Here is an 18251-nt window from a genome sequence, read left to right as displayed (position 1 = left end):
AGTTGGATCCTGGAAAGGGGAATGTCTTTCTACAGACCACAGTCTGACCCTGCCCACAACCAGCACCTCTACCTCTGTACGGATTCTAAAAACCATGGCAACATGGTTATGTTTTTAGGGCAGTGCAGTTGACACTGGGGATGTCCAACATGGATTCAAGTCCTTTGTACAAACCACCTACAGGGTAAATAGTAAAATTCTGTTGGTTTTCAAATAATCTGATGGTCAAGAGACCCTCAACTGATGTTCCTCAGAAACTACCAGTAAAATACCCAACAATTACATAATGGTGCATGTTCACGTTTCTGGACACTCCAGGGCCCACTAATCTCCGCTTTGGATCTCTCTGACCTCTGAGTATTCCAGTAAATATAGCTAGGAATACAGCAGAATTCTATAAATCAGCGTTAACATCCCCAAACTAAAACCTGCTGCTGCGCTCCGTTACTTATTACCAACATCAGTCTCTGCTCGGTAAACTCACTGAGAAAAACACACACTTAGACATCTGAGTATCCTTTAAGCTAGTGCCTTTCCAGGTCCAGCCGGCTCATCACTTCTTGCTTTTTAATAAATCTCACAATACACAAATCCTCTCACTGCCAACCAGATATGTGTGGACGTTAACACTGGTTCTCAAAAGGTTTTGCTACTTTCATCACTTTATTAAAATAAAAAAACACTAAATATCTAAAAGAAAAATAATAGAAAACAGGAACCTCATCAGCCTTATCAGTTCCAACTATTTATGATATATTCCACATTACAAATAACAATAACAAAAACCTTAGTTTTGAAAAATGTTTTATTCCAGAATTACATAATTTCAAATATCTTCCAAAATACAGTTTCCTAGATTGCTACAAAAGAAAGCAAATTCAATAAGAAATTTAAATCATTAAATATGTTTCACTAGTATATACATACAGAATGCCAAGCAATAATATTTAGCCTTGGAATGCGTACCACGTCCTTTTTCCTCCTTAAAGGCTCAGCCCAGCCCTTTTGTATGGGCAATGTACAATAGGTAAAGTTCTGTTTATGTAAGAGTTTGACATTAGCAGCCTCAACTTATAGCTGTGGTAGTTTGTCCACTGGGGTGTCGAATTTGAAGTCTGTAGGAAACAAATCTGGGGCTCGAGGATAGATTAATCTGTAGGACTGCCTGATTGTAACATCAGCAACACCAGCGATATCTCCAATCTCTGAAAGACAAAAATCAAATTATTAAGCATATCTTCTATCCTATCTCCTTTCTTCTACCAAAGTGAAAAACAAAACCCAAAATACTGATTGTTAAAAAAAACTGGGACAGAATCCGGCACCCCAACCGGGACTAGAACCCGGTTGCCCCTCTTCCAGGCCAGCTCTCTGCTGTGGCCCGGGAGTGCAGTGGAGGATGGCCCAAGTCCTTGGGCCCTGCACCCCATGAGAGACCAGGAGAAGTACCTGGCTCCTGCCATCGGATCAGCGCGGTGCGCCGGCCGCGGCGGCCATTGGAGGGTGAACCAACAGCAAAGGAAGACCTTTCTCTCTGTCTCTCTCTCTCTCACTGTCCACTCTGCCTGTCAAACAAACCAAACCAAACCAAACCAAACCAAACCAAACCAAACCAAAAACAAAACAAAACCACACACACAAAAAACCAAACTGATACTGAAAATATATAATCAAAGAGAAAGCAGGGGCTAAAGTGACAGCAGCAGCAATGGGCAGCAGTGCATTTGCCTCTTAAAGCGTTGCCACCAGTTTTACATGAGCAGAGCACTGAGTGCTAATTATTATACTGGGCAATGTATTTAGAACTGACTGCTCTTTTTCTTTATAAATCTTTCTGGCCTGCGCCGCGGCTCACTAAGCTAATCCTCCGCCTTGCGACGCCGGCACACCGGGTTCTAGTCCCAGTCGGGGTGCCCGATTCTGTCCCGGTTGCCCCTCTTCCAGGCCAGCTCTCTGCTGTGGCCAGGGAGTGCAGTGGAGGATGGCCCAAGTACTTGGGCCCTGCACCCCATGGGAGACCAGGAGAAGCACCTGGCTCCTGCCATTGGATCAGCGCGGTGCGCCGGCCGCGGCACGCTGGCCGCAGTGGCCATTGGAGGGTGAACCAACGGCAAAGGAAGACCTTTCTCTCTGTCTCTCTCTCTCACTGTCCACTCTGCCTGTCCAAAAAAAAAAAAAAAATCTTTCTGAGGGTTGCTGAAGTAATCTGTGAATACATTTTCAGGAAGAAATTCACTTGAAATTTTCTGTCTGAAAGCTCCCCTGGCAACCTCTTCCCTAGCTAACTTTTATGTTAAGAGATTTTTCTTAGAAATGAAATGGAACAATATAAATATTGCTCTATACCCCTTTTTCCTTGCCTAATACATCACAGATCGAACACACATTAAAACATATATAGATGTTTTTCACTATTACAAACATATACAAGCATATACTGGTATTGAGCTCACATATTTCTAGTCTATTGTAGAATCCCTAGGAATCGATTCACTTTTATCCTAAAAAAAAAAAAATCATTTTTTTTTTTTACCTTTTATGGCCATAGACTATTTTTTACCTTTTAAAGTCATATCAAAGTAGAAGTTGGGGGCTGGCACTGTGCCGTAGTAGGTTAAGCCTCCGTCTGTGATGCCGGCTACCCCTTTCCTAATTCAGCTCTCTGCTAATAGCTTGGGAAGGCAGTGGAAGATGGCCCAAGTCCTTGGACCCCTGCACCCACGTGGGAGACCCAGAAGAAGCTCCTGGCTCCTGGCTTTGGATCGGCCCAGCTCCAGCCATTTTGGCCATTGGGGAGTAAACCAGTGGATGAAAGACTTCTCTGTCACTCCCTCTAACTCTGCCTCTCAAATAAATAAATCTTAAAATAAAAAAAGAACAATCTGCCAAGATCCAACTTCTCAATTTTAATAAAAGGCTCAAAATGTCATTATAAAAATACAAATGGATATCAAATGAATAGGTAGTAGTGCCTTCAATAACTGAGGAGGTTACTCTCTCTAATCACACTCTTGTGTCATTTATTATTTTTCTCAATATACAGCATAAGTTAGGTGGAACGGTATTCTGAAGTTATTGAAGCCAATAATCTAAAATTGACTGCTCCTTTTCTTCATAAATCTTCTGGAGGATCAGAGGACTAATTCATGAATAATGTCTATAAATAAATTCACTTAATACCTCTGTTTGAAAGATTCCCGGCCGGCACCGCGGCTCACTAGGCTAATCCTCCGCCTAGCGGCGCCGGCACACGGGTTCTAGTCCCAGTCGGGGCGCCGGATTCTGTCCCGGTTACCCCTCTGCCAGGCCAGCTCTGCTGTGGCCCGGGAGTGCAGTGGAGGATGGCCCAGGTGCTTGGGCCCTGCACCCCATGGGAGACCAGGATAAGCACCTGGCTCCTGCCTTCGGACAGGCGCGGTGTGCTGGCTACAGCACGCCGGCCGCGGCGGCCATTGGAGGGTGAACCAACGGCAAAGAAAGACCTTGCTCTCTGTCTCTCTCTCTCTCACTGTCCACTCTGAAATCCTTACACTATTAAATTTAAAAGTGGTCCAGAAAGTTGAACCACTTCTACCTACTTACTTTAGAATTTTCATTAAGAAACTGTGAACTATACAAAAAGAGAAAAAGAGAAGCCTTCATGGGATGTTAAGTGTTGATAGTCAACAGGTAGTTATGTAGTGTATCAATCTGTACGGTACTAAGCCAAGTAGTGAGCAATAAAGCATGCCTCTGTGATCATCAAGATTTAAAAAGTTAAGCTTAGGGGAAAGATTCAAAATGATCAGGAATACTTAGAGGAAAAAATTAAAAGCAAGATTTATAAATGAAAATTCAAATAATAAAAGCAAATTTATAAACAGGGTTATACTTCTAAACATCTTTGTTTATGAGCCCCTTAAAAACAAAATTTTTTTTTTTTTTTTTTTTTTTTTTTGACAGGCAGAGTGGACAGTGAGAGAGAGAGACAGAGAGAAAGGTCTTCCTTTGCCGTTGGTTCACCCTCCAATGGCCGCCGCTGCAGCCGGCGCACCGCGCTGATCCTGGCAGGAGCCAGGAGCCAGGTGCTTTTCCTGGTCTCCCATGGGGTGCAGGGCCCAAGCACCTGGGCCATCCTCCACTGCACTCCCTGGCCATAGCAGAGAGCTGGCCTGGAAGAGGGGCAACCGGGACAGAATCCGGCGCCCCAACCGGGACTAGAACCCGGTGTGCCGGCGCCGCAAGGTGGAGGATTAGCCTATTGAGCCACGGCGCCGGCTCACAAAATGTTTTTAAGTTTTGATGTTGAAGAACCACATCTTGTAGTAAATATTAAATGTGAGTTCTACAGGTGGGCACCCGGCTTCTTGGGACACCCACATCCCATACTGCAGCACCTGGATTAGACTTCAGCTCTGCTCCGATTCCAACCTGCTGTTAAAGACACCCTGGGAGGTAGCAGGTGATGGCTCAAGTACTTGATCCCTGCCATCCGCAGATAGACCCAGATGGAATTTCAAGCTTCCGGCAGCAGCCAGGCCCAATCCATCAGCTATGGGCATCTGAGGAGTGAACCGGTGGATAGATGATCTATCTATGTCTGTCTCTGTCTCTCAAATATATTTTAAAAAAATGTTCTGGACATTTACTTGCTTCACACTTAAAATGATAAAACAATCCCACACGAAGTGTTCACAACTTCAAAACCACTCTTCCTGATCAAGAATCCTACCTTTTTGGGTCCTCTTCTCAGCTGATGCCTGTGAGGCCATGTATATAGCTGCCGCCGCCACAGAAATAGGGCTCCTCCCTGGAACCAAGTCCAATTCCACAGCTTTACGAGCTATATGTGTAGCTGCCATCTGCACTTGTTTAGGAAGACAAAGGTTCGAACAGAATCTGGACATGAAGTCCCCAGTTGTAATCAAATCCACACTGGTTTCTAAAGCTTTCAAAATGAGCTTAAAACATCGACCAATTTCTTTCTTAGAAATTCGTGATACGGCACATATTTCTAAAAGAAAAAAAAATTAAGTAAGTAAACCAAGGTAGTCATGTTGTTCATTTAACAATTATTTCTAATTATGAAAATATATTCTAGTTGCAAAAATTCCATCATGCCTTAAAGATCAAACCCTAATCCCTATTTAATAATTCCATAGAGCTAATTTAAAATTGTTGCATTAACTTAAATGATCATTATACTTTAAAGATAAATTCAGATCTTAAATCTTTCCAAACGTTAATTTCTCTGCAGTTTCAACTTATCAAAAGCCTGCTTTGTTTTTTGACAATACCAACCTGCTATATGTATTTGTATATCAATCTGCTAGAAGGAGTACATCAAGGAGATCAAAGAAAATACCCAGCTGAAGACTGCTTCTTAAGCTGCACAATGTCACGTGGACATGTGATCCTGGTTCTCACAGGCCAGAGTTAAATGATAAAATGCTTACTCTTATTAGTGTACACACACTTGATTTTAGCAAAAGCCGAGAAGCAAGCCCTACTAGTCTAAACATTCAATCACCAAACGCTTTCAGAATCAATCTAGCAAATGCCCATTTTATTGATAACAAAAAAGATGATGATAAAGGCCATCACCTCTTCACTCTGGCCCAAGAAAACATGTAAAATACTAAATGTTCACTGGATGAATGAAGGGTAAGTATGGCAGTCAGCTAAGCTGGACTTTGGCAGTGAAAGTCAGCGTAAGTACCCTGCTAATAATGAACAGGCCGCCGTGTATTCATGTGTAATTCATGCAAGAAGAATGGAAAGCACCAGCTCTCTCAAAGCTCCCAACTGAAGGGTGAAAATGCAAACATTCTAAATACCTCAAACACACACACACTTCACTGACACTTTCTAGGGTTTATCTCTCTCATTTATAAAGACCTGCGCTAGGAACAGAAGCTGTTTTCATATATCTGGTGTACAGAATTACTACGAAAGGCCTACTTTGCCTGAAAGCCCACATCGAAACATCTCCTAGAGGTGACCGTGTGGCACGGCTTGTAATCAGCCACTCGAGACACCGACAGACACCCCTATCCGAGTGCCTGGGATTGAGTCCCCATTCTACTTCCGATACAGCTTGCTACTAATACGCCTGGGCGGCAGCAGATAAAAAAAATCTTTTTTTTTTTAAAAGATCTTATGAGAAAGAAAGCAGTGGACTAAAACATGGATTAAATCAACTCTGTGAGTACATGAAGAAACAGCTAGAAGAGAACATAGTCAATAAGATCACTATATGAATGTGTGAATGAACAAAGTAAGCAGATAAATGACTCTCAGTGGATTACTGTTTATTAACAATGAAAACACAACTTGGCTTCTAAGACAAAGTTGCTGGACACTGTGGTATGTTAACTTTATGCAACTAAAAACCTACCTTTAAATGTCCTAGGAACCCCTTCTTGTCTACAGGCAATGTAGAGGCAAGCAGAAGCTATGGCATCATTAGCTCTTCCCTTCAGGCTCTTCTGTTCATACACTTGCTTGAATAAATTATTTGTTCGATCCTTGAAAGGAGAGAAACTAAGTTTAATTAACTCTAGGTTACTTAATTAGTTGTAATATCAAAATTTCACGTGTTCATTAAATTATGCTAAGTCAGTGCCAGAATGGCTAAAGGACATAGGCAAGAACTTACAACTATATTTCGAGGGAGGTTGATTCTGTCTGCCATGGTAGTGATTTCCTTGAATGCATTCATCATTGCCCGATCAGAACTACTCATCGCTCTCCGATTTTGGTACTTAGAATTGCCAAACTCATCAAAACTTGCAGCTCCTGTGCCCTATAAAATAAGGTTTTACAATCTTGCCAAAACTTAAATGAATGGACAATTCCTATGAAAATATATAATCTGACTTCATATGCCCAAGAAATCTGTACTGTTCAGCTTGTCTATCCCTTAAACAGAAAAAGTACCAGGTTATGAAGCTTTAAAGAAGCAGGTTATGAAGTTTTAAAAAGGTTTTCTGACAAATATTTAAGGAATATCTGATTCTAAACAACTATTCAAGAGCATAGGAAATGGAAAATTAAAGTCCAGTTTTACTCAAAAATGATACAAAATATTATATATTAGGCTCTCTTTCTCTCTGTCTCCTGATTTCTCTATCTCTTGATTTCTCTCTGTATCTCTCTCTTATACTCTCCTTCTCTCTCTTTTTCCTTTTTTCGCCCCCTCCCTCCAGTCTGTCGGGTTTCCCCCAATACACTCTTTCCCTTAGAAAAAATTTATGTATTAAAAAATACAATTGAACTGCATATTAAGAGATAGTCTACCATGACTATAGAGAGACTGTTCCACAAATATAAAGAAATCTAAATATAAATCTTATTAATTAATAGGTCTAAAGAGAAAAAAAATCATACAATCATCTCCAAAAGTGCTGAAAATGTATGTGAACAAAGCTCAAAATTCATTTTTGATAAAAATGTATACAATACTATAGATGGGTACTTGCTCATATTTGAAAATCACTCCCCTAGGCTCAAAGCAGCCATATGATTAATGGAAAAAAAATCAGAAAAAGACAAAGGTAACCACTATAACTGCCATTTGATTATACTATAAGAAAACTAATATTTTGAAGAGAAAAATCAGACGTACAAAATGGGAAAAAAGGTGAAAAGCTACTTACAGATGGTATCTTTGCAATCCTACAGTACTAAAAAAAAAAATAACTAAAAAACAGCTTTTGCTATTAGAGAATTCACCTAGGTGACATGGTTAAGATCAATAAACAGAAATTAACAGCCCTTGCATATACAGTCAATTAGTTAGAAGACAATGAATGAAAATATTCCAATTATAAAAGCAACAGCAACAACAAAAACATACAGGAATAAACTTAAGAGTTTGTGAAGAAAACTTTGAAACATACTTGATGGACGGATAAAAGACCTAAGGAAATGGAAAGCCACACCATGTTTCTGGAGAAGAGGACATCAATAAGAAGTAAATTTTCCCTATGTCAACTTGCAAATAAATCTAAGCAAAATCCCAGTAAACCTATTTAACAACAAAATGGCTTTCTTTTTAAAAATGGGACAAAGTTAGCCTAACCTGTAAACAAAAAAGTCTAGTGAAGAAAATGCTGAAAAGATTTTGTCAAGGAGGGAAGGTTGATGTTACTGGTGAAACACCGTGGAGAAATGACATTTTACTAACTGGACAAGGATGGAAAAGAAAGTCCATCAGTATTCTCAAAGGTACAGTAACAGTATAAAATATGTGTAGTCTTTTATAAGTTTTTATTTCTTTTTGCCAGAGAAGTATAAATAGTGATTATCTGTTTTTGACAGAGAAAGAGGATTGTAGTGGGAACTGAGAGTTTGGGGGTCAAAAGTGAGGAAAATTAACTGTATTCTTTTTAAACTTCTGTTTTTGTGTCATGTATTTCCTATGGAAAAACTGAGCATTAAAGAAGTCACAGTGTTAATTAGTTGGAATTTTACATCTGGGGCTGACGCTGTGGCGTAGCAGGTAAGGCTGCCGCCTGCAGTGCCAGCATCCCATATGGGCACTGGTTTGAGTCTCGGCTGCTCCACTTCCCATCTAGCTCTCTGCTATGACCTAGGAAAGCAGTGGAACATGGCCCAAGTCCTTGGGCTCCTGTACCTGGCGTGGGAGACCCAGAGGAGGCTTTGGATAGGCACAGCTCCGGCCTTTGTGGCCAACTGGGGAGTGAATCAGTGGATGGAAGACCTCTTTCTCTCCCTCTCCTTCTCTCTGTAACTCTTTCAAATAAATAAATAAAAATCTTTTAAAAAATAAAATATCCGTAGTAGTATATTTCTTCTCCAGGCTATAAGACTAAAGCAAATGAAGATATAGCCAACTTATATAGCCAAGTTATTTCTGAATATAATACTGTAAACATTTATATCAATTCATACCATGTTTCTTAAAATTTGATACACAATTCATCAGAGCATAAACAAATCTGCTTTTCCCCATGATACCTTCTTTCTTATTTTGTTTTACTTGACAGGTAGAGTTATAGACCGTGAGGGAGAGACAGAAAGAAAGGTCTTCCCTCCGTTGGTTCACTCCTCAAATGGCCGCTATGGCTGGCACTGCGCCAATCTGAAGCCAGGAGCCAGGTGCTTCCTCCTGGTCTCCCATGCGGGTGCAGGGCCCAAGCACTTGTGCCATCCTCCACTGCCCTCCCGGGCCACAGCAGAGAGCTGGACTGGAAGAGGAGCAACCAGGACTAGAACCTGGCACCCATATGGAATGCCGGCACCCAGGTGGAGGATTAACCAAGTGAGCCATGGTGCCGGCCCCTCCCATGATACCTCCTTAAACATAGACTATGTAGTAGAATGGAGTAAGTCCTAAAATACACACTTCCTTGATTAGTGCTTTGGAATATTGCCACAGTGACTTCTGATTCAGGTAACACAGCAAGAAAAGAGCCAAGCTGCCAGGAAAACAATGATGGTGCCTTACGTAAGAATACCAGCTCCCATTTACTGTGCACATATTACACATAAAATGCTGTGATACGCTCCCAAGGCCCCTCAACATCTCTATAAAGTTCTGCTATTCTCACTTTACAGATGAGCACTGTGAAGCTTAGGCAAGGCAAGTTCACTATCAGAAGCTCTACTGAGCTCCCATTTATCTTAGGTGGTGGGGATGGGAAACAGAGGGCATTTCGATACTCAAGACATATCAGTATAACTCATAAAGACCACATTTTTGTTAAACATGTGCCTGATGTAAAAAAAAAAAAACTAAAAGGGGGCTAAGATATAAAGACTGCATTTAGATCTGCTGGTCTACTCTCCTCAAGACAGAAGAAAATCCACACAAATCAGCCCTCATTCACAACAATATTACTGACAAATGTTATTCACAGGTCAGGATTTCCCACTGGGGTAGTCACAGATAATTTTGCAAAGATTTCAAACTCCTAAGTCTTTAGTCACCCTACACCTGGTATTTCCTACTGAAAGACTTATTACCTTGCCAATCATGGTAGACAAATCTCCATCACTCAGAAGAGGATTCTGAGAATCTCCAACTCGAGATGGATCTTTTGTTGCTTTGTCATTGCTGAAAGTTCTCCATTCAGATCCCACATCAATAACCCGGTCACCTAAGAATATAAGCACACATCTGTTTGGTAAAGATGACATGATTTAACAACAGTGCCAAGCCCACGTCAGCCCATTTATTCCCAAGAAATCTAAAAAAGGACATATAGGCCTCCCCTTAAATATGGCATCTCAAACAACAGTCCTGAGGTATCCTTTTAACTGTTGTGCCAGTTCATGAATAACCCTTTTTAAACATTTCTCTATACTCCAACTCTTGGAAGAAACAATCGGTCAAAAACAGCAAAATAATTCTATCTGTATATGATACAAAGATAAAACAATATATAATGATTCAGAACAAAAATTTTGCATAAAATTTGCCACAGCCATGGGACAAAACCAGACAACTGTTCAGAATGGTTTTAATGCACAACTTAATATAAAGAACTTCTGAGTTTTTTATGGGAAGTGCTTTGTAGAAAATAAGCCTGAACTTAAGTTTCAAAGTCACCATTTGACAAAAAATATTTTTGTACTAATTATATATATGCATATATAATAAATTTTAAACCTAGAATTAGTAAGAAGAAACACAGGTAGGCAAACTTTTCTTTTTAAGCAAAGCAGCAACAGCTAAATATGCCATGTCAAAAAAGTCAGACAGGGGCCTGTGCCGTGGCACAGTAGGTTAATTCTCCACTTGCATCCCATATGGGCGCCAGTTCTAGTCTCGGCTGCCCCGCCTCCAATCTAGCTCTCTGCTATGGCCTGGGAAAGCAGCAGAAGATGGCTCAAGTGCTTGGGCCCCTGCACCCACATGGGAGATCAGGAAGAAGCACCTGGCTCCTGTCTTGGGATCGGCGCAGCTCCAGCCGTTGAGGCCATTTGGGGAGTAAACCAACGGAAGGAAGACCATTCTCTCTTTCTTTCCTTTTCACTGTCTTTAACTCCACCTCTCAAATAAATAAACAAAAATCTCAAAAAAAAAAAAAAGTCAGATAATATGGGACAAGGATGTGTAGCAGGTAAAGCCACTACTTATGATGCCCACATCCCATACTGAAGTAACAGTTCCAAGTCCTGGCTGCTCCATGTCTGATTCAGCTCTCTGCTAATGTACCCAGGAAGACACAGGTGATGGCCTGAGTACCTGAGCCTCTGCCACCCAGGTAGAAGACCTGGATAAGTTCCTGGCTCCTAACTTAGGCCTGGCCTATTCTTGGCTGTTGTGCCCATCTTGGGGGTAGACCAGCAGATAGAGATTCTCTCTCTGCCACTCAAGCCTTTCATATAAAAATTAAAGCAAGAGCGAGAGAGAGGAAGAGAGAAAGAGAGAGACATAAGCAAATCTGCTTGGTTACTAGTTTATGGTAATGTTCAGTATTTGCCAATATTTTCTTTCAGAGTAGATAAGAATTAACACTGAACACACATACACCAGCCATTGGGCCCTTAGAAATGTTCTCACTTAATCCTCATGGCCTTATAAAAGCAGGTGCCAACTTTTATTATCACTTTACAAGTAAGATTAAGTGGCTTAAGATACAAAACCAGAGTCAGTGCTACTGCTTTGTAAAACATGAGTTTTTTGAATAAAGTGTGGTCAAGGTTGAAAGCAGGAGCCAGGCCATTTTTATCTTCACGTGTATACACAACAAGCACAAAGGAGAAAGGAAAGCTAGAAAGAACTTCTGTACCAAAAGTCTAAAACCCTGGTCAAGAGTGTGGGTTCACCGATGTAAGGGCAATCTGGCTGCGACATCTGTCACCCCATGGATCATCAGGGTTGATCTGAATGATCTGGCTGGCCAAAACGGTGCCTCCTTTGTCCCTTACCACTCCACGAAGCTGCACACCCAGTTGAAGGGGATGACCTTCCTTGCTAGAGGATCTGCACTCCCCTGCTAGATCTCCAAACAAGATCTCAAGAGTGTGGACTCTGCCATAACTTCATACTTTAAAGACTGTAAAGATTAAATAAGCTAAAACACATATACAGTTTATGTAAAAAGCACCTAAAAATTAGTTCTAAATGTTCAATACTAGTTATTAACAGCTAAGAAAATTAAAAGAAGATAGTACATTCTGAAACTCTCTCCCTCTGTGGGTGATAAAGCTTTTTTCTTTTTTTAAGATTTATTGGTTTATTTGAAAGGCATAGTTACAGAGAGGCAGAAGCAGAGAAAGGTCTTCCATCCACTGGTTCACTCCCCAAATGGCCACAACATTCAGAGCTTGGTCAATCTGAAGCCAGGAGCTGGGAGCTTCTTCTGGGTCTCCCACATGGGTACAGGGGCCCAAGGATTTGGGCCACCTTCTACCAGAGAGCTAATTCGGAAGTGGAGCAGCCGGGACTCGAACTGGCACTCATATGGGAGGCCAGCACTGCAGGCAGCAGCTTTATCTGCTACATCACAGCGCCAGCCCTGATAAAGTTTTAAAACATTAATCTCCACCTGTAAGTACTGGTTCAGCAGGACAGCAAAGGAGGGAAGGAACAGAAAAGAGCATTGCAACTTTTTTTTTTTCTCAAAGACCCATTTATTTTACTTCAATGTCAGAAATACAAGCAGAGTGGGAGGGAGGGAGGAAGGGAGGGAGGGAGACAGAGACAGAGAGAGAGAGAAATGAATGAATGAATGAATGAACCTTCCATCCACTGGTTCACTCCCCTGATGGCCAGGCTGGATCAAAGCCAGAAGCTTCTTCTGGGTCTCCCACAGGGGTGCAGGGGTCCAAACAGTTGGGCCATGTTCTGCTGCTTTTCCCAGGCCACCAGCAGGGAGCTGGGTGGAAAGGGGAGCAGTTGGGACTAAAACCAGTGACCACACAGGATGCCAGTGCTGCAAGTGGCAGCTTTACCTGCCACACCACAATGCTGGCCCTGACCATGCTAACTCTTATAGCATGTTAAACAAAATGCTCGTAAACAGAGTTAATGTTCATAATCTAATCCTAGTGGTATGTTTAAGAAAACAGGTAAATGCCCAACAGAATGATTCATTCTGAAAGATGTTGTACAATTACTTTCTCTTTGAATTGCTGAATTAATTATCTAGAAAAAATCAGAGCACGACCTGGGGTATTATGTCCACATCACAATGGAACTGAGATTAGAGGCAGGGTATCCATCTGCCATTGCAGTATGCAGTAAGAACAGCCAGGAAAAGCAGGAGAGATTTCAACTCTAAGGCAGTTTCAGCATATCAGAACAACTGGTGGCCCAAGGAGGAAGAAGCTAAAATGGTGGCAATGTCAAGAGTTTCTCTGCTTCCTTGACATAATAAAAAAAATCACTACCTTGGGGAAACAACTCTAATTATATGTTACACTTTACACTTACCTAACAGTATCATAAAGTGAGTCATTGTTCATTTAAGTCTTACTGTAATGTCCATGAATCAGCAAACCCATGTCTCAGAGATCACACTAAAGAAACTAATTTTTCATAAGCTCCTTTTACTATATTTAAATCATAAACACAATAACAAATTAAGACAAAATTTAGTCCTTTTATAAGCACCCTGCAATTAAAATGATCCCAGTGTTCACATACATCTGTATCTGTTTTCATGGGGAAAAAAAGTGATTTTTTTTAGTTAATAAAATAAAAATAAAGATGCACAAAACAAAATACTATGGCCTCCAGATATGGAGTCCTCATTTACAAGTTTATGAAAAAAAAAATCAGAGGTGTGTGTCAGGGGTTTCAATTCTAGCTCTGCTGCTCCAGATTCTGGCTGCCTGTCAATGCGTATCCTGGGTGGCAGGAGGTGATGGCTCAGGTACCTGGGTCCCTGCCATCCTAAGACATGATGCCAGGTAAGACACCCACATCTCATATTGGAGTACTTGAGCTTTAGTCTCAGCTCTGCTTCACATCCCAGGAGGCAGTAGGTAACGCTCAAGTATCTGGGTTCCTGCCATCTACGTGGAAGACCTGAATTGAGGACCTGGATTGAATTCCTGGCTCCCAGCTTCAGCATGCCAAGCCCTGGCCACAGTGCACGTTTTGGTAGTGAACCAGCTCTCTGTCTGTCTCTCTGCCTCTCAAAGTCTCTTAAAAGTCACTTTCAATAAAATTGAATGTCATCACAACTTACAATTTATTTTAAAAAGATTTATTTATTTGAAAGAGTGTCAGAAAGAGAGGGAGGGATAGCCAGAGACAGAGGGATCTTCCATCCAACGGTTCACCGCCTAAAAGGCTGCAACGGCTGGGCTGGGCCAAGCCAAAGCAAGGAGCCTGGAACTCTATCCAGGTATCCCACATGGGTGGCAAAGGCCCATGCATTTGGGCTTTGGGCCACTTTTTGCTGGGTTGCTAGGAACATCAGCAGGCAGATGGATCAGACATCAGCATCCGAAACTCCTGGTAGTGCTCATAGGGGATGCTGGCATTGTAGGCAGCTGCCTAACACCCTATGCCACAATGCTGGCCTCTCAACATGTAATTTTTAAAAAAATTCATTTGAAAGGCAAGACAGATGGATACAAAAAGTGAAAGACAGAGCAAGCTCACATCAGCTGATTAACTTCCCAAATACCTATAATGGCCAGTGTTGAAGCTGAGAACTTAATTCAAGTCTCCCGTTTGAGTGGAAAGAACCCCATTAGTTGAGTTATCACTACTGCTACCCTGGGTCTGCGTTAGCAGCACAGGTGGAGTCAGGAACCAGAGTTAGACTTCGACCCAGGTAGATGAGGGCATCTTAACCACTAGGCCAAACACCTACCCTGACTTGTAGTATTCTTAATTAACACAAGTGAATATATTAAGAGAACAGTATGAATTGAAAGGAGGTAGGTCTGCTAGTAACTTTTAAGTCTCTCCAGAAATTTTATTATTTTATTTTTTTGCCAGGCAGAGTTAAGACAGTGAGAGAGACAGACAGAGAGAGAGAGACAGAGAGAAAGGTCTTCCTTCCATTGGTTTACTCCCCTAATGGCCGCTATGGCCGGTGCTGCAAAGATCCGAAGCCAGGAGCTGGGTGCTTCCTCCCGGTCTCCCATATGGGTGCAGGGACCCAAGCACTTGGGACATCCTCCACTGCCCTCCCGGGCCACAGCAGAGAGCTGGACTGGAAGAGGAGCAACTGGGACTAGAACCCAGGGTGTCGGCGCCGAAGGCAGAGGATTAGCCAAGTGAGTCACGGTGCTGGCCTCCAGAAATTTTAAGATAAAGCATTAGTTAGCCAAGATGCTTCATTTTACATCATTTTCCTTTTGGTCCCAAAGTACCTTACCACAAGTTGCTTTTACTGCTTGCTTTGTAGCACTTTTAAAACAGCCAATATGGATATGGGGGGAAAAAAAAAAGATGGCCGAGTAATAGTCTAAATAGAAAATCCAGCACTGAATAGTGTTGTAATTTCCCCATACATGTGGGAATGGATCTAAATGACTCATTCAAGAATCTGTAGTCTACACTAAGAACCATTCATTCCCTCTTTTTAACTGCTCAAAACAGTATTTATAATAATTTTTCCAAAATAACTCAGCATACCACAAAACAACTAGCCCAGAAGATTAAGTGCATGAATAACAAGAAAAAAAACAAGAGCATTCCGAAAAATATCAGAACATGTAAAGGATTTTCATTTGAAGAAAATTTAAATGAAGTAGCATTTTAAAAATTGCACTGGAATAAAACTGTAATACAGAAGCTTATCAAGACATATGTTGCAAAGTAGCCAGAATGTCTGGGTATAATGAACCTTTGATGAGGAAGAAGTTTGTCAATTAGCAAGCATACAAACACAAAACCTTATAGAGCTTTTAACCTTTCAAGAAACAGAGAAACATGCCAATTTTTACCAGTTCCTGTCCAAACTGTAGATTTTTGTATAATTAATGCCAGATAATCTCTATATATGAAAAATTTTTTAAAGATTTATTTATTTATTTGAAAGGCAGAGTTACAGAGGAAGGAGAGAGAACCCTCCTATCTGCTGGTTTACTCCTCAAATGGCCACAATGATGGGGGCTGGGCCAGGCTGAAGCCAGGAACCAGGAACTTCTCTGTGCCTCCCATGTGGTTCAGGGACTCAAGCACTTGAGCCATCAACCTCCGCTGCTTTCCTAGGCACCCTAGCAGGGAGCTGGATCGGAAGTACAGCAGCTGGGACTATAATTGGCACCCATGTGGAATGCCACCACTGCAGGCAGAGGCTTAACCTGCAATACCACAGTGCTGGCCCCCATATATGAAAAATTTTAACGGCCAAAATAATAATACTATTATTACAGTTAACACTTTTAATCAAATGTCCCATCTAAAAAATTAAACATGCCCTACATGTATATTTATAAATTTGTGCATGTATATTACACACATGAATATTTACTCAATTTATATATTAGAGTGGTGTCTAAAGAATATTACCAGGTTTCAAGATGGTGGGGGACAGGTGTTTGACCCAGAGGTATTAGTGAAGGCCCCTGTTAGAGGCAAGGGGAACTGTCACCTGCCCACTGTTCTCAGTCCTGGGAGCCCAGTGTAAGTGTCTGCTTATCCTTCCCTGCCTTCCTTCTCCTCCTTCCCATTCCCTCTCCTTCCTTTCTCTGCTTTCCTTTCCAGCCCTGCTTCCCTCCCTTCTTTTAAAAGAACAAGAAAACCATATAAACTGTAACACAGGATGGAGAACTACATTATCCACCAAGACTGGAAAACTGATGAACCCCACAGATCAAACCAAAAGACACATGGAAGACAGAAAGTATGAAAAAGAATGCATGATGGCACAAGGTGCAGATGTAAGGCTGAATGATCCTAAACAAATATCTGGGTTGTGGAGAAATTGGATGAAATGGAGTTTAACACAATTTAGCAGTTAAATGAGACAATCCTGAAAAACAAGTGAAAAAACTACATGAGACCTCTGACCATATTCTATGATTTTAAGAAAAAGAGGATCCACATATATTACAAAGCACTGAGAAAGCTAGAAGTAGAATATGAACAGATGAGTGCTCAACTTAGCCAGAATTTGATGCTGCTAAGACTGCTGAACACATGGAAGTGGAGGGCAGGTATTCCTTTGCCAGCTATGCCACATACTCCTTCCAACATCTTGTTCCAGGACATTGCACTTCCTAGTACCCTGCCACCCTCCATCCTTAAGAAAACAACGTATGGACCTCCAACTTGGCTAGTTTCTATACTTCCTCTTCTTGGACAAGGTGTTCTACACTTGCCCCCTGGATAGAAAACCTCCTGCACTCTCCCCTGGTCCACCACCTCCTCGAGTACTGCAGATGGATGGCTGTGAAGTGGGCTTCCCCCTTGCACATGAGATGAAGACATGTCATATAGTTCTGAACTTGATTGATAGGGTCACGATGATGATGCTGCCAGCGCAAGTGAAGATGATGGCTATCCTGTGGACCAGATCAGATGGAGAAGGTGAAGGGGACTAATCTGCGTACTGTAATAACAAGAGAGCCAAAAATGCAGAAAGCAATTTATTAATATGCCTGGAAAACCAAGGAAGAAAAAGAACATGAATCCTCTGTAAGCAAAGATGTTTCAAATGGCAGGTCAGTAAGACCCTGAGGGGGGACAGGAAGTAGAACAAATTTCAAAGTATAATGCTAAAGATGATTCTGTAGCAGAAAAGCAAATCACAAAAACATCAAGAGGATCCCCATTCTGATGGCATACCCACTACTTCACAGCAGCAGCCTAAGCAATCTGTTCCCCTCTTAGAAACAAGCACCTCCCTCGCCAGGGCCCCTGCTCTTGGACTACCACCTGTGCTACCTTACAGCATTCTGGTGCACCTTGAGGGAATTCTCTGTTCCTCAGAGTGCCCAGAATGCCAGGACTCTTGAGAGGTTTCACCTTGACTTTTACTTCCAGTGCCACCACGAGGTCCACCCAGGTCTTCCACCTGGCCCTCTTGCTCAGGGAACGTGGCCAAGGCAATTTCCCCATCACTTCCAGGTATCCCTTTAATTCATCTTGGCATGACACACCCACCTCTAGTTCCTTCACTTGGACCCGTCCCCAGCTGGGCTTTTCCCACCAGCTTCCTTGCTGAACCCAGTTTTAAGTGCCCTGGCCCAATTTGAGTCAGCGACCCACACAGGATGATACAAAGTACAGCTAACATTGAGAAGAAAGCCACAACAACCATCAGTGCACAAGGCCACTCACTTACTCCAAGACAGGAATTACTGGAGCTGTGCCTACTGCGCTGAGGATA

The 18251-nt window shown here is 41.9% G+C and overlaps 1 protein-coding gene and 1 pseudogene across 1 annotated transcript in view; one reads left to right on the top strand and one right to left on the bottom strand.

The window, feature by feature from the left end:
• Nucleotides 1–787: 787 nt before the first annotated feature.
• The window catches only part of GTF2B (general transcription factor IIB), a 34628-nt gene continuing 17164 nt past the window's right edge, over nt 788–18251 (bottom strand). The window contains exons 3-7 of the mRNA XM_002715876.5: nt 9970–10103; nt 6638–6784; nt 6377–6506; nt 4712–4993; nt 788–1205 (exon numbers count right to left, since the gene is read on the bottom strand). Of these exons, the coding sequence (XP_002715922.1) occupies nt 1072–1205; nt 4712–4993; nt 6377–6506; nt 6638–6784; nt 9970–10103 (827 nt within the window). The 3' untranslated portion in view covers nt 788–1071. The remainder of the gene's footprint in view (nt 1206–4711; nt 4994–6376; nt 6507–6637; nt 6785–9969; nt 10104–18251) is intronic.
• Nucleotides 13857–17453, top strand: LOC138850307 (WW domain-binding protein 11 pseudogene; annotated as a pseudogene).

The sequence above is a fragment of the Oryctolagus cuniculus genome, chromosome 7, assembly GCF_964237555.1.
Source record: "Oryctolagus cuniculus chromosome 7, mOryCun1.1, whole genome shotgun sequence".
NCBI lineage: Eukaryota > Metazoa > Chordata > Mammalia > Lagomorpha > Leporidae > Oryctolagus > Oryctolagus cuniculus.
This window is presented reverse-complemented; position numbering and strand designations above follow the sequence as displayed.